The sequence below is a fragment of the Malaya genurostris genome, chromosome 3 (genome assembly GCF_030247185.1).
Source record: "Malaya genurostris strain Urasoe2022 chromosome 3, Malgen_1.1, whole genome shotgun sequence".
NCBI lineage: Eukaryota > Metazoa > Arthropoda > Insecta > Diptera > Culicidae > Malaya > Malaya genurostris.
In genome coordinates, this window is record NC_080572.1 from 176,093,525 (window position 1) to 176,120,838 (window position 27,314).

Sequence of the window (27,314 nt, forward strand, 5' to 3'; positions counted from 1 at the left end):
CTCCTGTATCCACAGCTACGCTTATATATTTCTGTTCGCTGCGGTAAATCAACCGGCAAATGGTTTACGTTTACGTTTGGAGGCGGGAAATTGACGACAACATTGCGAGAATCTATGTCAATGACTGGTAGCGCCTTTGGAACGGACTCAATGACATTGCGCGTATATTCAGTGGTTTTATATTTTTCCATTCTATGTTTACATAAAACGGAAACTGCGAAATGTATCCAAATGAGTAGGATGAGCAGAAGGGTTGAGATGAATATTGGCATGATTACCCTAGACGATTTTTGTTGTGCTTTTCGCCTCCGCTGATTGAGATCAGGCTCGCTCTATTAGCAAACAGCGAGATGAGGCACACCTGACTCAGAGCAAAATTCGCTTATTGAAGTGTTGTGATGAAATATTTGCCAGCTGCTTAGTGAATATTTTAGTTATTCTCACAGACAACGGGACTCGTGTTCGGTTGTTTCTCTAGTATTATTTTCGAGACATGGAATATAAGTTTCCGGAGTATGTTTGGAAGTTTTTACAGAAAATTTAAGTGCTATAAGTATTTGTACTGCTAACACAAAAATTGTATTCTTATGCGTTGTGCACACAACAATATGTGGCACCCACTTCTTTACGGCTTATTTAACTTTTTTTCGGTTTCTTCCTCCTGCTAGCCCAACTGACACGACAAGCCTGTTTGCAGTATTGGCAAACATTCAGATTTAAATGTGGAAGTGAGTTTAAAGCAGTTAGTTTCGCATGACTTAAATTGACGACCCATTTGACACTGCGCATTAGCCCGCAAGAGACAAACTGCACCTTAAAACGAACAACTAGCACCTTCTATTCGCAGTTGCAGTCCCCGACAAATCAATTATGCATCAGTTTTTTCGCACCGGTGGTTTCGTCAAGTTCTTCCATTGCCTTGTACATAATTAACTTCCGCCGAATTGTTCTCGTTGGAGTGGGATTTTATAAACGCATATTTTTACTAGGGTAATGGCTCCAGTAGTCATCTCAGCTCCAGTTGTTGTCTCATTTACTGAAACCATTAATTAAAGAAAAAATCTTTTGTTTCTGCTCGATAGATTGAATTTAAGAGCAAAATCAAATTAGGTGCATTCGCTTCATTCGCTTAGAATAAAAGCAAAGATATGGTATCCGATTTTATCACAATTCGTTGACTGAAAATTGATTAATCAGTAAAATAATATGGCATGGGTCTGTCAAAAAGAGGCAACAATACACTCCACAGTTTCACCAATCAAGACATTAAAAACACATAATCAGTTGGTAGGATGACAAAATACCGATACGATACAAACAGCACATTTTCTGCCTTAGTGTCAAATTGTCTGGTGGACATGAAATAGAAGAAGATACTCGTATCTTTCGATGCAAATTGGTTACCGCGAAGGAAGCTGTCGATTGGGTTACAAGCTATCCTATCATCTTGATAGAAGGGAACCTATCATTTCGATGATTCCCACAGCGTTACTAGTGTTCATTTGGGTACCATAGCCTAGTTCGTCCGGTATGGAAGCTTTGTACCCGCCACCCTCGACCAGAGTAGACCATAAAGGAAAAAACCTGTTTTAATCCCAGTGGTGTCTCGTGACAAATTTCACAGGTTGTGCACTGATTTTGTGGTATAACACAGATATAACAGTTCGTTGTAATTGAAAACTAAAGATTGAGAAAAGGATATTCGCTTATATTTTTCAAGACAATGAAATAACTATATACTTTTGAATGGGCTCTTATTCCGTAACATCGATACATAAGGAGAATTCGGTTCTCTGCACGTCGAACAAATCTGTCAATAACTTCATCAATAAAACCGCTGCGACGTTGCAACTGAGACAGCAATTCGTTTTCAACTGCCATAAGCATAAGTCACTGATGGTGTGCACACAAGTTCGCACAGAGAGCTGAGCTGAGTGATTCCTTTTCTTCTGTGCAGTAACTTATGTGCACGGAAAAGACACTAACGCTGCGACAAGAGATACTATTTTTAACTTGGATGTATATGAAATCTGTGTAAATACATGCAGATTCGGTGTACAAGTCAAAGTACTCGAATTCAGATAGAATATGTGCATATTGTGCTGTGGAAAAAATCGCGACCTGATTTTATCGAATAAATAGAGAATCTAAAACATAATTGAATGCGGATGGGAATGCAGTTAATTCCTTCAATTTGATTTGTTGTGCAGTCCACGAAGTGCACATGAGGACGAGACGCCACAGTTTAATCCACCTAGTGGTGTAATAATGCCTTTCTCATATATAATATTTTGGTATAGTATTCAAAATTTTTCTCTCCGATTTTTGAAAGAAACCAAGGGATTGTTTGTGCATTAACTAGGTTAACATACAGAATGAAACATTTCTTTGCTCGTGTAGGTCATCCTTAAGAAAGCGAAGTGGGTTCACTATTACATGCACTTCCGGCACCGAACCCCAGAAACCGGTATAATCGAAGTCGTACGACCACCAACTAACATGACGTACAAACTCTACTAGTTTTTATTCAAATTTTGAAGATTTTATACAATTTCGCCATCGTACTCTAAACGACGATTTAAATTTTTGTTGTATCCGAGAATATGCAGTAATTTTTGGTAGGTCCACAAAACCTTTCATTTAACCCTAAGATTGGGAATAACGGGTTTGAGGCCAGTTTACAACATTTCTGATGGTTTATGTTTCGCCAGGATAGCCGGAATCGGTTTGTTTAGTTGCCTACTGATAATGGCTGTCGATTTGTGTAGTTTTGAGACCAGTTAATAAAATTTTTACGGTTTTTGTTTCGCCGGTTTCAATGACGGCATTACCTTTCTATATGAGAAAGGCAAAAACATGTATTAAGAATTAACTGTAAAATCATTTATCAATTTTTATAATTACTGTTCTCAAAATTATGTGTACTGTAAAACTATTATCGCTAGATTATGTCCTTACTGCTTAAGCCAAGGGTTTAAACCAGGGGTGGAAATAAGCAAATGTTTTGATTCACAGTAAATAAAAATATACAGTATTATCTTTTCATATATTGTAGATGTTATAATGAATTTTGAAACGAATGATTTTTGATAAGATAAGATAAATTTCGGGTTTTACTTAGAATTTAAAGAGGTCTTCAATTTCATTTCCCACAATCAAAACACAATCGCAATTTTAGTTTTGATACCCAATTTTTTAATTAACGGTGTTCTGTTTTTTGATTCACAATCGGAAATCTTGATTCACATTTTCATGCGCAAAATGGGCTTATTTCCACCTCTGGTTTAAACATAGAAATGACTTGCTTCATTCTGAATGGTTTGAAGCCATTTGAACTAGTAAAAAATTTTGTTAATAATTTCGAATATACTGAGGTCTTCTTTATGTGAATTTCCGAAGTTCTACGTATTTCTCTAGTTACGCGGCATTTCACACGAATTTGCGAAGTTATCCGTTTTTTTGTCTTAGAAATGCATGAAATGTCGAGATCTGGAGTTATAAAAAAAAAATTTAGTCAACTCTGACACTTAGAAAATAGTCGATTTGAAAAAAAATTAATGGATTTCCAAGACATTTGGCATGAAAAAAAGTTTTCCATTTCGGAAATCTCAAAATTTTTCCAAGTTCCAGTCGATTTTTTTTTCAAAAATTCTTTCTGAGATTACACCAGATCTGGACGTTTTATGCATTTCTAAGACATTTGGTATAAAAAAGTTTAGTTTGGCATTTTTTATGCGGATTTCTGAAGTTACGCGATTCCAAAGTCGATTCTTGTCGAAAAAAATTCTGAGATCGCACCAGATTTCGACGTTTCATGCATTTATAGACATTTGGCAAAACAAAATCTTTAGTTTTGCGTTTTTTTAACGCGGATTTCCGAAGTTACGCTATTTTTTTACTCGTTTTTTTTACGCGATACGTATCCCCCGTGTAAAAAGAAACATCAGTGTGTCAGGTGCGTTTGTTTTAATTGTCGTATTTTTTATCGAAAATAATCGCGTATTCAAGAAGAACAATTTGTCAAATATTTTGTATTCAGTGTTTGCTCTCGCTTTCTACACAGTATGTCCGACGACACGACCAGCCACTCGACTATTAAAACTGTATCGCAAATTTAACTACCCCTCAGTAACTGGTAATGTCAAAACGAAATCGCTTGAAAAAATGTTGGAACTGGCAACACAAGTTGGTAAATTATTGATTTTGAAAAACAGTTACCAGTAGCCTTGGTAACTACATAAGGAATGTAAACAAAAACAAGAGATTCTCACTTAAAACGAAACCACTGAGTGTAGTTGGCCCGCAGGCAGGTATTAAAATATTAAATTTAATTTATTATTTCAGAGAGTTTTGAGTCATTTTGGCTTATTTTTTAAAGGGTGATTTTTTAAGAGCTTGAGAACTTTTTTAAACAATAAAACGCATAAAATTTGCAAAATCTCATCGGTTCTTTATTTTAAACGTTAGATTGGTACATGACATTTACTTTTTGAAGATAATTTCATTTAAATGTTGACCGCGGCTGCGTCTTAGGTGGTCCATTCGGAAAGTCCAATTTTGGGCAACTTTTTCGAGCATTTCGGCCGGAATAGCCCGAATTTCTTCGGAAATGTTGTCTTCCAAAGCTGGAATAGTTACTGGCTTATTTCTGTAGACTTTAGACTTGACGTAGCCCCACAAAAAATAGTCTAAAGGCGTCAAATCGCATGATCTTGGTGGCCAACTTACCGGTCCATTTCTTGAGATGAATTGTTCTCCGAAGTTTTCCCTCAAAATGGCCATAGAATCGCGAGCTGTGTGGCATGTAGCGCCATCTTGTTGAAACCACATGTCAACCAAGTTCAGTTCTTCCATTTTTGGCAACAAAAAGTTTGTTAGCATCAAACGATAGCGATCGCCATTCACTGTAACGTTGCGTCCAACAGCATCTTTGAAAAAATACGGTCCAATGATTCCACCAGCGTACAAACCACACCAAACAGTGCATTTTTCGGGATGCATGGGCAGTTCTTGAACGGCTTCTGGTTGCTCTTCACTCCAAATGCGGCAATTTTGCTTATTTACGTAGCCATTCAACCAGAAATGAGCCTCATCGCTGAACAAAATTTGTCGATAAAAAAGCGGATTTTCCGAATGGACCACCTAAGACGCAGCCGCGGTCAACATTTAAATGAAATTATCTTCAAAAAGTAAATGTCATGTACCAATCTAACGTTTAAAATAAAGAACCGATGAGATTTTGCAAATTTTATGCGTTTTATTGTTTAAAAAAGTTCTCAAGCTCTTAAAAAATCACCCTGTATTTTATATAAATTGGTTCAGCCATCTCTCAGAAAAGTTAGTGCACTTATTTTCACAATTTTTTGCGCATTTTACCCCATAATTCCGGATTCGGAAGTCGGATCCAAATAATATTCAGGAATTTTGTATGGGACCACAAGACCTTTCATTTGCAAAAAAACGTTACATACACACAAAAGCACATACACACACACATACACACACAGACATTTTGCGTACTCGACGAACTGAGTCGAATGGTATATGACACTCGGCCCTCCGAGCCTCGGTTCAAACGTCGGTTTTCACAGTGATTGCATAACCTTTCCATATGAGAAAGGCAAAAAGTTTACTCGTAGTAAAAGGACATACAAACGAAAATAAAAGTAACATAATATTGAAAGAATCGGTTGTCTTTTTCTGACAAAATCAAAATGAAAATAATTATTTAAAAGCAAAAGTTATTAAAGCATGAAATAAAAATACATATATTTTGAAAATAATTCAAGAATATCTTAATTTTTTTTTATTAACACTAGCGTTTTTGAGAAGTCGAAAGTGTTTCTCACTGCAATTTATTGTTAATTTCGTTTGGTATTCCGTGGACATGTCTTACGGTCGTTTTTCAGAAATGAAGTGAACAATCAACTAAATTATGTATATCCAAACTATTTATCTTCCATCTGGTTTAAATTTACATATTACACCCAGCAACGCAACAACGTCTTTCCATTATCGAAAATGTTTTCCTGACCTATCAAAACTAATCATTGCATGCTGCCACTGTAATTCTCTATGACTAACAAAATTCATATTTAAAAATGAAAGAAATGATCTGTAAAACATGGTAACTATCACATAGCAACTAGTCAACTAAATTACGCTACAAAAAGAATCATGAATATTCGGACTTCTGTGTATAATATCACAAGATCGTTGTATAATTTAGAAAATGTAAATATATTTTCTACATAGATACGGTAATTACGGTATACGATCAAAACCTACGTAGTAATTATTAATTGTATATAATAACAAAAACAGTGGAAGTAATCATCTTGAAACCGCTTTAGTTTCCGTGCAAAATGTCGCATTTACTCATTCTGGCTGGTTTAGTAACCGTGGAACTGCAGGATAATGACTTGTTAAACTGTTCTTTTTGTTTGCCCATGTCCAGAAGCATTTTCGAAGTCGGCGAAAGAATGTTAACTGCAAATAGAAAATTTTTATTTAATAATGAAATTCAAGCACTCATCTGCACTCAGCTTTATCATAATTTGCATCGATGATGATTAAAAGTATTTACTTGCTCTCCGGAATTCACTAAATAACCGGAAAAGACACAAAAATAAAATCGGTGGAATTATTCCACAACAATTTTAAACTGTTTGTTTATTTATTCTGGTGCTCCTTGGTAACTAGTTCATAGCAACCTAAACGGTGTTGTTCGAAAAGTTAGTTTTTGTCATTTTCAAGGGGTCGCTATATTTATGGTAACTGGTGGTAAATAGCTCACGAACACTTTTTATTCCGATTTTTCTTCGGAGTGTCTGGTCGTGTCGTCGGTATGTCTATCTCTTTGACAATTGATGGATACCATCTCAAAGGAAATCTTCACCTTTCATCGACATCCGTTCATCGAACCATTTGCGTGAAAAGAGGTAATAATTAGAAAGTACCAGATTTGATGAATATAGCGGATGACGCAGAAAATCCCAATCAAGCGTAGACTTCGAGCCCATTCTGGGTGTTTTTTGATTACCGCGTTTTGGACTTGCACTCGATATTGTGTTTCTCCTGGCATTACACATGGTTTTTGCATTTCGGATTCTAAACATATATAAACTTTTCGTAGTCAGTTGCATGCAAAGTGTATGCAAAAAAACTCCTCTTTCTGTAAAGTAAGGAATAGTTTTGAGCCAGTGAAAACAATTAGTTGAAGAAGTTGTAATTGAACAAATAAGGAAACAACAAGAAACTTCGTATCATTACGGATTTTTGGTCAAACGAACGTCTAGGAATATAAGCACTAGCATGAAAGTGAAAGCCCTATTTTGATTTTGTTCACGTTTAATCTTAAGGCCATCGTCCAAGTACCATGCGCGCGGGTCGTTTTAGGAAATTTTCGATAGATATTTTGAAAAATTTGCCAAAACCAAAAAACATACAGACCTTTGAGAAGCTTTTATCCATCTGTAGGGCAAAATGGCTGAAACATTCGGAGGATTTTCCTAGTCTTATAAAAATAGCTCTGAAAAATGAGTATTTTTGTGATCTTTCACAATTATTTGGAAAAATAATGCGATGACATGACAATTTTTTTCAAATAAACTTTATGATGGCTACAAAGATTACATTCGGACACATTTTTGGAAAACCTTTTCACGGTTTTGCAAAAATGTGTCCGAATGTGATCCTTGTAGCCAGCATAAGGTTTATTCGGAAAAAAATTCATACTATCGAATTATTTTTTTCAAATAATTGTGACAGATCTCAAAAAAATTCATTTTTTCAAGCTATAAGATTCGGAAAATCTTTCGAATTTTTAGGCCATTTTTGCCTGCAGATAGATAAAAGCTATCCAATGGTCTGTATGTTTTTGGTTTTGGCAATTTTTTCAAAATTTCCATCGAAAATTTCCTAAAGCCACCCGCGCGCATGGTATTTGAACGATGGCCTTAAACTTATCAGTGTATAACAGTTTATGTTGAACTGTAATGCCACCTAGCAGTTCAACATAAACCGCTTAGCAGACGTAAAGTTTCTGTTATTTGCAGAACACTTTTTGTTTTTCACCGAAGTGGAATATCTAAACTGACGTGCCGAACGAAAACTTTTTTCCTACTTTAACTGACTGGTTAAATGCTCTCGGTGGTGTGTGATGATATCTTCCTCATATCATTCCTATTCATAAAAATTGATTTCGATGACTCGAGAATCAAACCAAGAAAGTTTTTTTGGCCAGCAAAAATGCAATTTTCAATACACCTCACCCTGTTTGTGAATTATGTCCTGCCATCTCGGAGAATATGAATTGATTTCCGTTTTAGAGATTCCGATCCCTATTTCCTCGGAACTTCCGAACCCGGTAAAGCCAAGCCAGTTCGATTGGTTATCAACTTATACAGCTATATTATGAATCTGTTTTAGTAAAGTATCTGAGTCCAGTTCTTTACACGTAAATGACAGTTTGAAATTTCCACAACTCTTCACTCTATAATTCCGGAACGAGAAGTCGGATCCGAATAAAAATAAAATCACCATTGCTGATACTTCTGAAACCGGGAATCGATATGATCGATGCGAAATTATTGGGCCATCAAATAACAAAATCTACAAATTAGAAGATTGTGCTAATCAATTTGAAGACATTTTTACACTTATCAACCTGTAACTCCGGAACCGGAGGTCGGAACTTAATAAATTTCTGGATTTTATTAAGTCCCTTTCATTTAAAGTTTGGGAACATCGGTTTAGCCATCTCTGATGAAAATTGCACATATTTTATTTTTGTGTTAATCACCCTGTAATTCCGGAACCGGAAGTTGGATCTGGATACGATTTAGGATATTTCTATGGGTCACGACATCTTTAATTTGAATCGATCGGCCAAGTCATCTCTGAGAAAAATGAGTGCACAATAACGTTACATACCCACAGATTTTACGATGTCAATGATGTTATAAGACAATTAATTCAATTTTAGAGTCGAATTCATTATAAATTGAAATATATATATGAAATAGTAAACACTTCTACCCAGGGACATAGTCATTTATCAGATTCTCTAAGCTTATTGAAAGATGAAGGCATATAAAACAATCATTTGGCCATCCTAAACAGGAAACGGTTTGGAATGTCATTGTTCACCTTGTATTGCATACCGGTTTCATTTTGAAAACAATAGTAACTCCAAAATCACGTATTAAACGAGTGGGATTAAGTAATCGGTTACTTTCATTTCTATTGTTTTAAATCATATCGTGGTAAAGTGACCTGGTGTTGACACATTTCATGCTTCCTGTTAATTGAATCCCAAACTGATATTCGCCAGGCATTCAAGTGTGATAGTTTTCGGGCAATTATCGAACATGACAATAATCGATGTGTTGAAATAATTAGCAAAACCAGAATCAACGGAAAAGCAAAAGGTTGACCGTTATTTCAATTCAACTGTTATTTTACTGCAATTAGTTCCGTATGCCAGCTTTCAACAGTTTTATTTGTGATTTATGAAATCCACCAGTAACAACAACGCATTCTCGGATAATATTAATGGGTGCGCGCCGACCAGTACCTCAAACCCGTTCTAATTAATTTCAACCACTTTACTTTGAAACTACGAGTGCCTTTCTCTGATGAGATGAAAGGCAACATGATTACCTGTTGAGGTGAAGAGAATCGAAGTACCTACCTGCTCTATTAGTTCCGATACAAGTAGAAAAAGTTGTCATCAACAGATTCACTTTTCGATGTGGATAGATAAGATCATTCTCAGAAAAAAATATTTGTAGGAATGGTTTCAATGTTTTAATATTTTCAATTTTTAATTAGCAAATGTGTTTCTACGTGAAACATGATAAATAAATTATCGACATATGTACTTCACACCACTTTAGAATACTCTTTGATTTACTTCATTTACTATTATTTTCATGTCGATGAAATATGGTTATGAAAATAACAAAAGTTTTAAAAGAGCAGGGAACGTCTAAATTATTTTATATGTTATCGTGCTTCAAAGTCAACGAACTGATAAATGAAATCAAAGTATCGCGTTTTTTCCTGAATATATAAATTTACACTGCTGGAAGGCGACCATATGAGTTTGTTCAGTATTCAAATAGTGGCATATTGATTACAACTTTCAATAGCTGGCTTCAATTTTCTCCACTCTTTCGGCAAACATCCTGTTATGCAAACAGTCTACTTCAACTGCGATCGGTTCAGTTCGAAGTAGGTGGCTATTTCCGAAAGCAAACGACAAATTATGATGATGAGCCAATATGTGCGCGAGCGTGCTTCTCGTTTGCCGCCCGCCCTTGTTCCGTGAATTAATGTTTTCCCGACGTCTTGCTGCACCTTAACGAATTTGATTGAATTGACTGTCGGAATGTATGACGCGTGTAATGGTGAAATTGTGTTTGCTTAATTGTTTTTCGACTTGACCTTGATTGGAGCCTAGTTTGCCGATTTGATTTGTGCTTTAGCGGTTCTTTGGTTCCGGTTTATTATATTGGTTAGGGTGTGATGCGTGTGCCGGCGCAAATTGATTGTAATTTCATATTTCCTGTCTTTTCATCTCTATTGCAGAAATGGCTGTAAACGTGTATTCGACCAACGTGACCACAGACAATCTGTCAAGGCATGATATGCTATCGTGGGTAAACGATTGCCTCCGGTCCCAGTTTACCAAGATCGAGGAACTATGTACAGGTGCTGCCTACTGTCAGTATATGGACATGCTGTTTCCAGGTTCAGTTCCGATGAAACGCGTCAAGTTTCGTACGAATTTAGAACATGAATACATTCAGAACTTCAAAATCCTGCAGGCTGCATTCAAAAAAATGAATGTTGATAAGGTAAGTAAACACGTTGGGTAATGGTTCGCGATGATATGACGGACGTCAAGCAGCTAAAGATACTTATTTGTGCTTCTATTAAGGATTATCTCACACATGTGTCTTTTACACCAAACAATTTTTGTCAGATCATTCTTTGCATAATTTCGTCCCCGTCTAGGTAATTCCGGTGGATAAGCTGATTAAGGGACGCTTTCAGGATAACTTTGAGTTTTTGCAATGGTTTAAAAAGTTCTTCGATGCTAATTATGATGGCAGAGAGTACGATCCAATGGAGGCTCGTTTTGGAATCCTACTCGGATCTGGTGCTATTCAAAATGAGCTTGGCGTTGGAGAGCTTCCGAAACGACATATTCAAGCGCCAAAATCGCAGAAACTACCGACTCACCATGTCACTTCCACTGGTAGTGTAAAATTCTCGATCTTTCTTTCTCGCTTTTACTCTGTCCGTTAAAGTTGTTGAAGAAAACTTCAGTTTATATGTTCTTAGCAAAGCGAATGAGGAGGGAGAAGCGAATTGGCTAGTCTCATGTGAATCCAAAAAATGACTCACTACATCTCTTACTAGCCATACTAGCGCTCACTTGACAAACTTATCGGGTCAAGGGACATTCAGCATCATACATTAATTAATTAATTTATCCCATTGCACATTATGATTACACATATAATCGCATAATGATACATTTTTTTTACAAACATAGGGGAACTAGAGATAATACCGACACCACTAAAAGTATTTTACGAAATTAATACTATTGCCCATATTGCGAGGATTTTTTTTCATTTAACTTAGGTTCTTGGTCGGCGTTTCAGAACATAAGGTGCTAACCTTGTAAGCCAGTTTTCGTATGTTCGAGTTTGATCTGGATGGGTTCTCAGTTTTAGAATCGGCTTCGAAGTTTGTCTAAACAGAAAGTTAATTAAATTTTGTAGCTTCTCATGAATATATTACAACTATCGTTGATTTTGATGCAGGTTTCAAGGCTTTATTTTTAAGACAGGTTTCGAGGCTTTATTTTTAACAATTTATTAATTTTTAGTTGGTTTGACGTAAAGCCGCCAATAACTAAGTTCAGTTTTGCAATGACTGAGCGGAAACATATATTGGAGAAGCCAAATGAATGGAAAACTAACAGAAAAGATGATTTATTGGAAAAAGATACGCTCAGAGACAGGACTCGAACCTGCGTTCTTATACATTCCGTGCATACGCGCTACCATTTCGCCACTCTGAGTCTTGTTTTAGTCACTCTAAAACGCACTCAGACATGGTAGAACGTACGTCGAACATGGTCTACATCCTGGCCGTCACCCGACCGATACCTTATATCCAAACATCTTCTCTGTCCATCAAACACTAGTCTTCTCGCTTTATACGTATTTATCCGATCAAGCATTGAGTAGGAGAGTGTATTAATAATCACTTGTCACCTTCTTTTAATGGTGCCAGTCGCTGGCTGGACATCATCAGCGAAGGACCCCTATGAAGGTAGTATTGATTGTCTGCCCTTTCCTACCAGAAGCAGATTGTTGCGGAAAATCAAACCGCAATTGTTTTTAACGATTTATTAATTTTTAGTTGGTTTGACGTTTATTTTTATGACAGTTAGACATTGTCTAACAAATTTCATTGGATCCTTGGTAAACACAGCAGAAGAATATTTTATAAGATGAATAGGTAATTCTCTACTTCCATGTTTCGTCTTCCATCTGCGCCTAGCCGAAGATAGTTTTCATTGTCTTCTTTTCAAAAACACTAAGATAAGAACAGATCTTCTGTTAGCATGAAAGAATTAACGTTCATTTGCCCTCGATTTTAATCGTTTGGTCTTTCGCCGAGGTGAAATTCTGTTAGCATGATCCAGGTCTCATCAATGTAGTGGACAACCGGTCTAATGAGCGTTTTGTGAATAGTTCGATTTTAGCCGTTATACTCCTTTACTAATATTATTTTAGGCCCAAATACACGTAATCGTCGCCATCTATCGGCATTCGGGGTTGGACTTGTAGTATTTCTTATTTAGAATTCCTTCCACACATGTATTTTGCAATCGATACATTTATAGCCAGTCGATCTGTCTAACTTCGTCCTTCAGTCTGATGTACGTTTCCATAATTTCAAATACAGCGTAGTGTTGTTCCAAGTAAAAAAAATCAGTTTTATATTGTTGCTTATGTTTTATAAGTACCGAATTTTTTTTTTATTTTTTAGCAATGTTGCAAATATTCTTTGTGTAACTAATTCATTCGCAGATCCTCCATGCGATAACCTGTCTTCGAATATGCCTGTCTCGAACAACGTTGAACCTTATAGTGCACGAAAGAGAGAAGGGTGAAAATGAATAAGCAATAATCGTAGAGAACCCGAATATACTAATACATTCTTCATCGTGAATGTCCGTTTTATACATTCGTTTGTAATACGTTCATTTACTTCACTTATCGAATTGGTTCGAATAGCGTCACTGCGATGATCGTTGGTTTCCATTCTTCGCGAAGCATTCTTCATCTAATAAATTCATCATATCTCGAGAGGTAGCGGGGAAACGTCTTAATTTGCTTGTTTCAAAGACAGTAAGAACGATCATCGCGAATTAGGTTTTGACGATGATCGCTGCATGAATATTCGTTCCATATTCGCGTTAAGTCAATCGGGGGTATGTTCAATGCGAATAATAACTGCAAGGAAAAGATCTTCGTGCGAGCAACGAAGCAGCCCCGGCTTCGCTCGCACCCGAATCTATCGATATCAGAGCGATTATCGAGCAAAAGCGAAGGGAAGCGAACGATGATCATTGGCGTTCGTTGCATTTTTGATATTCGAGCAACCTTGGTCTTTAACAAAACTGATTTCCGTTTTCCTTCACTATTGTTCGCAGTTGCTTGTTGATTTGATGCTGGGAACATACGACAGTTGACTTGCGAGACTAGTGCCATATTGTACTCTGAACCACCGACTCGATATATCATGATTATTAATAAATATTATATTGAAACTGTAGTACAACATTATGATTATTTTCCGACTTTGTTATTTTTTCAATTAAATACCCGCACCTTCCAGTGCAATTGGTATTCCTTATCAGATTTATGGCTATGGAAGGATTAACTTATATTGGCAGTTTTAACTTTTTTTCTTTAAACTCAGTCAGTTTTCAATATTGTGGAAGCTTAGCAATGCTTTGCCTCCATAATGGTCAGATTTTTCTCGATTAGAAGAAATGTTGATTTCTTGGTGTTGGCTAACGGAACATGATGGCATAATGTCAAATCCAGCCAAAACAACGTCCTATCTCATGTAATTAGGCACATCGTCTTTTTATATATTTATCTTTTCGATTTGGTGCCTACCAAGTCTTGAATACATGTAGTACATTACTGAAATTTTAAATTTGCAGGATCTCCAATCTAGCGTGTCCTTCCGTTTGTTTGATGTTGCTCGAATGTCATGATCATACGGGATACGATTTAATGATATTTCGCGTTGACATTCTTATTCCGATGCTACCCATAACGCAACCAATTGACCGAATTTGGCAAGCGAAAACAATACACTGTTCGCTAGTTTCAGTTGAAATTTAAACTTTCGTACAAAAATGTTTCAATTAAACGAGTTTTAACCCTAACCTCCGTGCTTACGGTTTTGCTTTTGAATTCGCCTCCTTATATAGGAAACAAAAGCAATTCCTTTGGATACAAATATCATTTAATCAACACTAATTTTAGCTGTGATTTTTACAATAGTAGAGTAGTCCGACAGCCTTCCATAAACTGTAATTAGAACAGATATCCACTTGTATCACCTTGAAAGTAGTGGGGTGTCGGTCTTGCTCTGGTTCCACTGCAATCGAATTTTACAACTTGCTAGTAAAAGTTCAATTTAACGAATAAGCCATTGTTACTTTTATCAATTGCTCTTTGGTTTTGAAAAACAAGAGTAGTGTATTGAGAGCGCCAAAGTGATCGGAAGGGAAAGTGTTTTTCATTTCCATATCAGAAATATTGATTAATGGTAAATCTTTTTCGCTTTACAAATAATAGTTTTACTTATCTAAAAACATTTTTTGGAACTGATTTCAAAGAAAACTTTCCCTCAAGTAAGCACAGATCCGAAAAATTGCGTATTCTGGACAGACACGTATTTCGTCTACTACTTGCAAGATTCTTTAGTGTATAAATAAGAACGCCTGTTAAAGATAAGTTGAAGAATTAGGGATTTTAGATTTTTGTATATTAAAACATACTTTTAATATTTGTGAAACGGGATGTTGACATATATATTATTACAAGCTCAGACTACTTTCATATCGTAAATTTTTGTTTGCGTGTTACACAAATAACGCATTAAGAACATTATTTCTAGCATTATGTAAAATTGAGATGTTTGTTAATTGAAATGTTCAATATATTATGCGGTTTCACATTATTATTAAAACAAACTTTCGTTTCATAACATGTTTTTGTTCCTTACATTTATTTCTCTTCTTTTTTTTTAGATTATCCCGATCGATAAACTAATCAAAGGGCGTTTCCAAGACAATTTTGAATTTTTGCAATGGTTCAAGAAATTTTTCGACGCAAACTATGACGGTAGAGAGTATGATGCTTCGTTAGCGAGGGATAATTTACCGATGGGAATGGGTACTGCTGGTGCCCCGAAAGGCAACGGCATTGCAGCTGCGGCCTTACCTCGCAAGGCGCCTCTTGTCTCATCCACATCACGAGATAAAATTAAACCGAGTATGTGTGTTTTACTTTAGCATTTTGTTATTCTTTCAACTCAGCCTGTTACTTTGATTTTCTCCTGTTTATGTATGTAGTGTGTACTTGAGTTCACCCCGACCCCAGCAATGGGATTTCCTTTTTTTAAGTTCATATTACCTATATTCTTTTGTGTAGTTTTCTTTTTTTTTGTATCGTTATTGGGTACTGCAACTATTCTGCTATGCTTCTGTTTTTTTTAATTGGATTTTCTTTTAAGTGAATGTGGATGGTGACGGACTTTGTTACAAAACTTTATTTTATCATTACCATAGTGTACCTTTTTGCAAAATAATATATGCTTATTTGACCGATGCAGAACTCAGGGAACTCAGAACTCGTCTTAGGTTGCATCTTGTCAATTTCGTGTGATATAGAATTGCAGCATCACTGTATCATCGGCCGGCACTGCACCCTGAATAGATATTCAAATACTGTAAATAACCCATACCTCACAAGTTTACATGCGAATCAAATCCAACGATTTGAACATGTTCATCTGAACACATTACTATGATAAGCATTGTGTCAAGGAACATTGTAAGTCTCATTCGTACGACTTGATAACTGATTATATACAGTCTATCACATCACAATTATAGCAAATTTTCCGATATACACACGATTGCGGATTACTGGCTAACATTTTACGAGTTCGTTCTCTTCCGGGACAAACAGTTTATAATTTTCCGAAGAGACGAAGGCATGTTTATTTGTCCTCGTCAATATCAATGTCTATACTATGGCGAACATTTATTTAACTGTAAATCTATTTAAACCCAATGTTTGCACCTGTTAGCTTATAATACGATTGAAGTATGCGATTTGTATGCTCTGATATTTATTGTGTGAGTCGATATTTTATTAGATATAGTCGGGTCCTCGATTTTCGACGTTGATACCCTAATCATAACGTAATAAAAAAAAAAACAAAAATGTTAATCAGGCAGTTGAAATTGCAAATACTGTTTATGGCCCTAATAAGTGCAATTTAGGTTTGGTTGATTTCGTTCAGGATTTGTTAATGTCAAATTGCAATTCGTGCGGCCAACCCAGGATGATTAACTGACAGGATGGCCCTGCTATGCATTTAACGAGACGGGAAAGTGATTATTTATCATGAATTGTTTCCAAATGATTAAACGTCTGGACCATTTTTAGCCAGCCATTGACCATAAATGTCAAGAATTGGTCTACTAATGAAGTGTCGTGATCCATCAAATCAACTTCTGGTCACACATGTCTATATTTGCTTGTCAGAAACTCAGAGAGCTTGGTTGGAAAATTCTGATGCATCCACCATATAGTCCGGAATTGTCACTATGTAATTTACAATATTACTTTTGCCTTGCAAACATATTTAGTGATAACAAGTTGGCATTAGAAGCCTGGGAACATCAGTTACCAGAGTTTTTCGTTCTCGAGGGTTCAGAATTCTATGAAAGGGAGTAACGTTTAAATTTTACTACGGACAGGTGCAAACATGTAAAACAATGTCTTGAAGTTCACGTAGAAGTAATGATTTTTTCACCTGATGTTTTCAAGAAATTCTTTAGTTTATTGTTGCTATTTATTGAATGAATAAAATCTGTTAAATAATTCGATAAATATTTTCAGTGTCGATTATTTCTGTTCTCTCTTATTTGCGTTTCACAAGGCTAAGTATTCATGTTTGGATATAAACTTTCGATTCCGTAGTGCAAAATTTAATTATCGTCACAATTAACAAGCAAACACATTGTTCCAAATAACGCTCGACTTCCGACTCGGAAAGTTCAGAGTGATGAGCGTTAAAAATGTTCAAACTTGTCGGCATAAGCAATAATACAAAAGAGAGGCCAAATCATTAGAATTGGCTTGCTTCAAAGACATCATATTAACAAGATATCCAGCTCTCACATTTCCCGAACAAATCATTGCCAACATCCTTTTTGCGAGCATGGAATTAGGGGAGAGAGAGAGAGAGAGAAATTACAAATTCGTGCAATGTGATGCCGTGCGATGGCTTTGTTGGACTGAAGTTTGATATCGCTCCAAGCTGACATAGCACAGACTAACAGACAGGACACTCAAATTAGATTCTTCAATCATTTTAACGGTCATTTCGAATATTCCTTTATTTGGGACAGTACTCACATGTGTCATGATGGCGCCACGTTACCCTATCAAAACATCCTGTCTGTCATCTAGACTGTGTTTATTTTTTTCATTTACCAACAGAGTTGCCATTCATGCAGAATTACCTGTAATGTATTGATTTGTATACGTCCATGCGAATTTCATGCAGGATACAAATTTAATACATATTGCCAAAACTATATACAGAATTATGCCTACTTCTCATCCTCCAACGCAATACAAAATCGAACCCGTTTTGTTACAATATTTACTTGCTTCTGGTCTGCCGCCACTTAATTTTGGGTGAAAACTACCAACACAATAAAAAATAGTCTAGATGAACTACGTTGAGTCAAATAAATGGTTACCTTCCAACATCGCGAAAAAGTTAAATATATTATCAACGTAATCCAAAAATTTATTGTGACGATTCATTTTCAAAAATTTTGATGAAATCAGGCATCCCTGCAAGCAGCTGATCGGTGTTGACAAACGAGGGGAAACCAACTAGTAGAAAAACTTTTACGTCACACAAGGGGTGTACCGATAGTAAATAGTTCGCGCAGTACAATATAGGTGGAACTAGTGCATCACGAAAAATTATTTTTATAAGAATTTACTCATACTGTCATGTCTGTTAGTCTGTGGACATAGTCTGCTTGCCCCTAAGTCCTTCCAAATCACCGGTTTCGTTAGCTGAAGGCCAAACATACTCATTTTAGATGTACATACAGAATTGCGGTTCCGGAAGCTTCAGAAGTAGTTGGCTGAAGACTCCGAAATGATGGAGCTCACATTGCACAGTTTTCAGGACGATTCCGATTATTAAAAAGCTCAATGGACATACGATATAAATAGAGTTTGATATAACTCCTTACTCAATTCTGATCTTTTCGTGTGGTTTTCATTTGAATATTTCAAAGTAACGTTTGTGTTAATCCGCTCCATTAGTCATCTCATATACGATAACCATTAGTTGCTGTCTCTGTTTGATAGATTGACTTTAAGAGTAAGATGAATTAGGTGCATTCGCTTCGAGTTCTCGCGTCGCTGTAACAGCAGTATTGCACAACTTTCGAACATTTTTTTCTGTGGTATTGCTTCTTAGAATCGAAGCAAAGATATTGTATTCGATTTATCACAATTCGTTGGTTGAAAGTCGAGTAATCGGCAAAAGAACATGACGACTCTACTAATGAGATGACTATTGGTACAATATCCCTATAGCAAAACAAATCAACTTATTTATTTTTCTTGCATTTTAGATACATTAGAATTGTGTTGTTTTAATAAATAATGTGATACGAAAAAATATTCTATGTTTGTTTATTCGTTTGCTTGTTCGCTATAGTACGTATTTGAGAACGAGTGTTACATACAAACCCTTTTACCCGAAAAGTGCCTGTTCCCAGAAAATCAATCCTCTGACAATAATAAATTCGAAAAGGATATTTGCAAGAAATATTCCCTGAATTCAGTTTTTCTAAGAAAGACTTGAAATGATTCTCTATAAGTGAGTAATATCAATTAACGATAATATCGATATGACATATTATATATAATTGAAAAAAGTTGATTATAATTATTGAATTTACTCATAGCTATCTCTGGCGAACTTACGAAAAATTCTGCATTGTTAGCGCCGAAGATGTCGTGTCTTGATCCATACTCAATTGACATTCATAATAAAAAAAACATTCCAATTTTTATCGAATCATCAGTGGAATGGCGTGAAACCGAATCAAGGTTTCCATTAAATCAAATATCATGTTCTCCATAATACACCATTGCTATTTTCTACATGACCCACTTATACATATTCATTTCGTATCCTTCATTTACTCACTTTGCTTTATTTTATTAGCTATGTGCTACATATATACTACCAATATCTCTGTATCGAAAATTTATGCTTTTTGTTATGAGTTTCTCTAACAGTGCTATATCCGCTAATATGTATATTAAAAATTTGCTTGGCAATTTACGAAAACAGTTCGAATCGCAAAAACCGTTAACGTTCAAAAATAAAACTTCTTCCATCTGCCTTCCTCCTTGTTCGAGTTTATTTTTTTCGTTTTAATAGTATTGTTTTCAACAGTCGTAAACTTGTGAACCGTAGTGTGTAACATGCATGCAATAGTAAGGTTATTTTTCTTTCTTTCGTTTACGAAATGTTATTTTCCTGTCTTCTGTTGATCTTTCAACCCAATAATGTAACAAAAACACCCGTATCCTGCAATACAAACTAATCTAATCCAGTGTCCAAAGTCACACCCAGTAGACCGGCAGCACCGATGGGCAACTTGGAGCGCAGGCAGATAGGCGGTGTCGGTGGTCCCGCGAACGCCAGTAAATCCTCCTCACAGAACAGCGTAACTAATCAACAGGTGGACGAGCTGACCAACCAAGTACAGGACATGCGATTACACCTAGAGGGGCTGGAAAAGGAACGTGATTTCTATTTCAGCAAACTTAGAGATATAGAGATACTGTAAGTTGGAATGGATGATGTAGCATCATTTTACAATCGAATAACAACCGATATTTTCTAGATGCCAGGAAGACGAACAAAACGAAACGCAAAATCAGCTGATCCAAAGAATTCTGAATATTCTGTATGCGACGGAGGTAGGTGTAAGTTACGATTTCTTATTTTCATACTGTTTTTCAATTTGCTTCGTGTCGAACCCACTCATCGATCGGACTGTCTGCTTCGTCTATGTGCAAATACGATGAAATCAAACAACCATGGTTGACACTCACCTAACTTATTATTGGAGCGTATGAACTAACTGTCGAAATTCCTTTTGAGGAGGTTCTTTAGATGGACCGTTACTTATGAAGAGCACAAACCGTAGAGTTTTCGTTTTCCATATTGATTGTTGTCGACAGATGCTTTCTACGGAAAATTCTCCTGAGTTGGATTTCGGCAGTAGTCTGATACATTGTGATAATATGTTTCTCGAGGACAAAATTATTAACTATGACGATTGATAGATAGAATTCTTTCATCGGTGTACAAGTTCGACATGTTCCGGTGAAGGGAAGTATTGTAGCTGGTATCTGAATAGATGTTTAAGAGCTGCTTAGGTTGATAGGTGCATAATTATTTATCACACAAATTTTGACGATTCTAATTTAATTTACTTCAGTTGTTCTAGAGCAGAGGTTGGGAATCAGTCCATAGTAGATTGCTAGAATAAAAATGTACCCATCATGCAAGGTCCTACTACTTTTCTTATGTTTGTATCTACAGCGAATGTCTACTTTCCTCTCCGGTTTTCAAACAAGTTATATTTTTGGTGTTTCTACTTTATATATTTTCGATACGTTTTCTAAAATAATAAAAATGATGCAATTCAATTCTCAACGTAATACGTATTTCTATGATTAGCGTTATTTAAACGTTAGTTGCTAATCGAGAAACTTGTTTCTACAACAGTAAACATCCGTAAAATGCTTAGCCATTCTCATCACGAATCCAAGGCAGCGAGAAGCTTTAGCCACAATGTAGTTGGTGTGTAGCTTGAATGTTAACTGCTCGTCAAGAAAAACGCCGAGGTCCTTGATGCACGTCGATCTACCAATCATGAATCGCTCAATAATATATTCGAATTTCAAAGGCACTTTTTTTCTCGTAAACGTTATGATCGAGCATTTTTCTGGATTAACGGTCATGTGATTCAATTTGCACCAATCCGAAAATATTGCCATTTGTCGCTGAAGAAACGTCGCATCTTCTGAGGTGCGAATAACACGGTAGATTTGCATATCATCTGCAAAAGATATGCTCGGTCCTTCCAGAGAAAAATTAACGTCGTTAAAGTAAAGCAAGAAGATCAAAGGGCCGAGATGGCTCCCCTGCGGAATTCCAGATGTTGCAACAGATTCTTCCGAAGCACAATCGTCTATTTTAACCACAAGATGACGATTCCTGAGATATGATTGTATCCATCGAAGGACGTTTGTACCGAAACCAAGTCGATCCAGTTTTGCTATTGTGATGTCATGGTTAATTTCAGTTTTTCGCTGATCCGACGCTTTCAACATTCCATGTTGGCATTACGACCTTGCTCGACGGTTATAGTGTGAACTTACTTCGCCAATCGAATCCTGTTGCCAACGAAAACGACCGAATGCTGGATCTATGCTTCTCGAGCAGAGCAGATGTTGCACCTATAATTAGTGCCTCACCGTTTCCTTTGGTCAAATCTGTTGGACATCACCCGCCACTTCATATTGTGCTCAACTCTAATCTTCCACCAGATGGCTACAACACGACCGACATCATCAGCTATAATTTTAATAAAGCTGACTACACTAAAATGACCGACTTTCTAATACATATTGACTGGGAGGAAATTCTCGACAATGATGATGTCAACGCTGCTGTACAAACGTTCTCTAACGTCATGAGCTACGCGATTGACTTCTTTGTACCAAAACGATCCAAACGGCTGTCCCTGCATCCACCATGGCAGACCACCGTAGTGAGACAACTGAAAACGACTAAAAGAGCCGTCCTAAAACGGTATTCAAAACATGGCGGATACACACTGCGTAATCAATATGTCCAGATCAATCAATTATATAAGAAAACTGTCAAGCGTTGTCATGTCAGCTACTTGAAAAATGTACAACGGAAATTGAAATCCAATCCGAAGTCTTTTTGGAAACACGTGAACGAGCAAAGGAAGGAGTCTGAGTTACCTTCTATAATGAAGTTTGGAGAGTTTACTGGTTCGTGTAAGCGGGAAATCTGCCAGCTTTTTTCGGAAAAATTTTCTCGTGTCTTTACAAACGAAACTTTAAGCCCGCAACAAATTACACTCGCCGCGCTCAACGTTCCAGAATCTAATAATTCTTTAAATCTCATTCATATTGACGAGGATTCGATTCGGACGGCAATCGCTTGCATGAAGTCGTCTACCTCCTCTGGCCCTGACGGTTTACCGGCAGTTATATTGAAAAATTGCTCGACTGGTGTAATTGCTCCCCTTTGTCGACTATTTCGGATGTCACTCTCTAAAGAAGTTTTTCCCAACTTATGGAAATCTTCTTTTATGTTCCCAGTGTATAAGAAAGGTGACAAAAAAGACGTTAACAATTACCGTGGCATCACATCGCTTAGTGCAGTTCCTAAACTGTTTGAAAAGGTTATTCTGGCACCGATTTTCAACCACTGCAAGCAATATATTGTTGACACTCAACATGGTTTTATGCCCAAGCGCTCCACAACCACCAACCTATTGTCATTCATGTGCTACGTGACTGATGGTATGTCAAAAGGCTTACAAACAGACGCTATTTACACCGATCTCTCTGCTGCCTTTGATATAATAAATCACAATATAACAATTGCTAAATTGGAAAGACTTGGATTCGGCTCTAGCATCCTTCGGTGGCTGCAGTCATATCTTGTAGATCGTCGTTTAGCAGTGAAAATCGGCGATCACGTTTCCAATGAGTTTATCGCTTCGTCCGGAATTCCGCAGGGTAGTCATCTCGGGCCTTTAATATTTTTACTGTATTTCAACGACGTCAACTTTACTCTAGAGGGCCCTCGTCTATCGTTTGCCGATGACGTTAAGATCTACTATTACATTCGAAGCCCAGAAGATGCAGGTTTTCTTCAACGACAGTTGTTGAGCTTCGCCGAGTGGTGTAAAGTAAACCGTATGAAATTGAATCCTGACAAATGCTCGACCATCACATTCTCGAAGAAGAAAGAGCCATTTCATTTTGATTACTTTCTGGAAGGATCCCCGATAGTCAGAACGACGTGTGTTAAAGACCTTGGTGTCTTTCTCGATGAGCAACTGACATTCAAGCAACACATCAGCTATATCGTTTCTAAAGCTTCTCGCAACCTAGGATTTGTTATGAGGATGGCTAAACATTTTACAGACGTGCACTGTTTAAAATCTCTGTTTTGCTCGCTTGTTCGTTCATCCTTGGAGTACTGTTCTGTCGTTTGGAACCCTCACTACATAAACGGAGCTCATAGAATCGAATCGATACACACAGATTCATTCGCTTCGCCCTACGGCGCTTACCGTGGAACAATCCTCACCAACTACCAAGCTACGAAAGTCGCGGGTTATTAATCGGTCTCGATACACTACAAGTTCGTCGAGATGTGGCACGTGCTTCACTGATAGCGGATGTTTTGACCGATAGGATTGACTGCCCTGCTTTGCTCCGCGAAATTAATATCAACGTCCGACCCCGGGCTCTTCGCAACAGTGCATTTCTTCGACTTCCTTTACGACGAACTAACTACGGTGCTAACAATGCTATTATTGGCTTGCAGAGATCATTCAACCGCGTTTCATCAGGATTTGACTTCAATCTATCACGCAGTAGGATACTTGGAAATTTTTTATATATTACTAGAAATTATCATTAGGACCATATTGTGTCTGTTGATTATACCTAAATAAATAAATAAATAAATAAATAAATAAATTTTATCGAAGGCGAGGGAAAGATCGGTATAGATTACGTCCGTCTGAAAACCATTTGACATGGCGTTAGTCGCGTAAGATGTAAAGGATAATAGATTGGTGGTTGTGGAACGCTTTGGCATAAACCCATGTTAGGAATCATCTATGTACTGCTTGCAATGATTGAAAATTGGAGTCAGTGTTACTTTTTCGAACAGCTTGGGGATAGCGCTTATACCAGTTATACCACGGTAGTTGTTTATATCTCTTTGTCTCCTTTCTTGTAGACCGGAAACATGAATGAAGCTTTCCATAAGTTGGGGAATACTCCCGTAGCTAGTGACATATTAAATAAACGGCAAAGGGGGGCAATTAACCTGGTTGAACATTTCTTTAAGATGACTGCTGGTATGGCGTCTGGGCATGCAGAGACGGAAGCCTTCATACCAACGATTGCCGTTTGTATCGATTCCTCGTCTATTTTGATCGAGTGCAAAGCATAATTGGATACAGGAACATTATTCGCGGCGCGTGCTATTTCCTGCGGAGATAGAAAATCGCAAGAGAAACCACTTGCGAACCTTTCCGAGAACAGCTGGCAAATTTCTTGAGTTGACGAACCAATACGATCTCCGAATTGCATTTGTGATGGCAAAGCAAATTCTTTCCCTTGCTCATTACCATGCTTCCAGAAAGCTCTCGGGTTAGATTTCATTGTACGTTGTATATTATTTAAATAACGTGCATGGCAACGCTTCGCGGTGTTTTTGTATATCTGATTTATCTTCACATAACGATTTCGCTGAACATATCTACCATGTTTGGAGTATTGTTTCAGAGCAGCTCTTTTGGTAGTTTTCAAATGTCTTAATTCAACAGTTTGCCACGGTGGATGCCGAGAATTTCGTTTGGACCGTTTTGGTACGATGTAATCAATCTCATACATCAAAACATTAGAAAAGGTCTGAACAGCGGCGTTGACATCATCGTTGTCAAGAATCTCATCCCAGCCGATGTTCGATTGGAACTCAGTCATGCTAGTATAGTCGGCTCTTTTAAAATTATAGCTAATGATGGCAGGTGCGTCACGGTTGCTGGCCAAACGTTTAGTCTCGAGAATAATGTGCAGCGGAGGATGATGTCGAACAGATTTGACAAGAGGAAATGTTGCAGCACTGATCCTGGGTGCGACGTCAGATTTGCTGGAAAAGCATAGGTCGAGCATTCGGCCGTTCTCATTGACGACATTATTTAACTGTCGTAACAAATTAAGATTGTACCCGTCGAGCAGAGTGGTAATCTCAATATGGAATGTTGATAATACGGGGTCAGCAAACGAAAATCCATCGGAAGTGGCACACCAATGTAAGCCGGGAAAGTTGAAATCACCGACAATCATGATTTCGTCAATGGGCAGCGCTTGAGCAGACGAAATTTCGTTCAACGACTCAATGTGTGCATTAATAAGCTGTAAGTTACGACAACGGTCCGGAGGAAGATAAATCGCACAAACGAAAAGTTAGAAATCCACCCATACCTGCTCGACACAAAATCCTGGTGTGTTTTCAACCAGCTGAGCCTTCAGACGACGATGTACCGCAATAAGTACTCCACCGCCTATGCTCTTGGGACTGTTACGATCAGTACGGAAGACTTCGTAGTTAGATCCGTACCCTAGAACGGATAACGTATTTCCGTTAAGCCACGTTTCAGAGAGAGCGATGATGTCGTAACAATCGTCCGCACATGCTAGCCGATAATCGTCAATACACGTGCTTATGCCGCCTACATTTTGGTAGTAGATGTGCAAATTGGATGTATGATTGCCGTTTGTTGTGGTTTGCAAGACTCCTTCCACGCCACCGCGCACAGAATCGGGACGACTGATGAACGCAGACTGCAGAAGCTCTACTGTGGGAGACGTATCAGGAGTTTCCAGAATATGAATTTTGGTGTGTCTTGGTGTGGCATCAATCGATGCGTTGTGCTCAGCGCTAGAGCAAGACGGCTGTTGAATACATTCAGGATGCTGACATCTGGAAGTGCGAAGCGGGTGAACACTAGAAGGCGACGATACAAAACAATACTTGCCTTGAGAAGACGCTTGGAAGACTCTCGTAGCACACCCACACACAGGACCGAGACGGCTGGAGAACGCTTCCGGGAATATTATCAAATAAGTAACGTATGCGTTGAAATTTACTTCTTTAAATTATCAAAATCAATCTGGAAATGATTGGATCTCAACATTATATAACATCGACAAACCCTCGTACCTTGTATAATCGTTTTCTACCGTAAATAAACCACACATCTGGTTACATCCTGGAGTCCATCTCTGTGTGGCGAAGAGCAAGTTGAATTTTTTCCACCACTCTTATAACATCAACGAGTACTCTTCTCTTCAATACATATACACCACATTTCTAAAAGCGACCCTTACAAGAGACAATATAATTATCAGTACAAGGAGTATTGACCGTACTTTGGATCGTGTAGTGCAGGGGTTCCCAAATGGGTCGATATAGACCCCTTGGGGTCGATATCCTTTTTGCGGGAGCCGACGTAAACGAAAACTGACTAAGGGGGTCGACGAGGTCTAGAAATCGACCCCCTATTGTTTGATAAGTTGTTATTTGAAACATTTACGTTAAAAAAGTTGTGTTTATTTGACCATCCGCAGAAATTGATAAGTATTTTACATCAATATTGAAAAAGCATGAAATTGAATTTTTAAAGGATTTTTTTGATGGAGGTCTGAGGCCTAAGTTAATTTAAGTAAAGGGGTCCATGACCCAAAATAGTTTGGGAACCCCTGGTGTAGTGGAAACTTTATCGGATTGACGTAAAAATCAAAACTTCTCACCAATCCGACAATACTATAATTCTTAAGTATGTTCAATGAACTCTTCTCTCAATGTTTTAATATTCAGCTGCAATATTTAAAATTCTAAACGATTGATTTTATCGAAAAAGGCAGACTCGAGTTACCAAGCCAGTTGTATTGGCGGTATTGAATTGACGATAATATTGTCTCTTATAAAGGTCGCTATACTGTGTGCGCGCATCTTGGGAGCGCGTGTTTATTTCCTTTCACCTTTAGAACAGGATCGCATTCGAGTGC

General features: G+C 37.3%; 1 protein-coding gene across 8 annotated transcripts in view; it reads left to right on the top strand.

The window, feature by feature from the left end:
- The window catches only part of LOC131439418 (microtubule-associated protein RP/EB family member 1), a 44,593-nt gene that overhangs the window by 15,257 nt on the left and 2,022 nt on the right, over positions 1 to 27,314 (top strand). For 2 of the 8 annotated variants that reach the window (XM_058610401.1, XM_058610400.1), the window contains 4 exons: positions 10,594 to 10,862; positions 15,362 to 15,605; positions 20,004 to 20,235; positions 20,297 to 20,378. In XM_058610401.1, coding sequence (XP_058466384.1) covers positions 10,596 to 10,862; positions 15,362 to 15,605; positions 20,004 to 20,235; positions 20,297 to 20,378 — 825 coding nt within the window. In that variant the 5' untranslated portion in view covers positions 10,594 to 10,595. Of the gene's footprint in view, positions 1 to 10,593; positions 10,863 to 11,022; positions 11,270 to 15,361; positions 15,606 to 20,003; positions 20,236 to 20,296; positions 20,379 to 27,314 lie in introns of all 8 variants that reach the window. The other 6 variants (XM_058610405.1, XM_058610399.1, XM_058610404.1 and 3 more) reach the window with 6 other exon arrangements.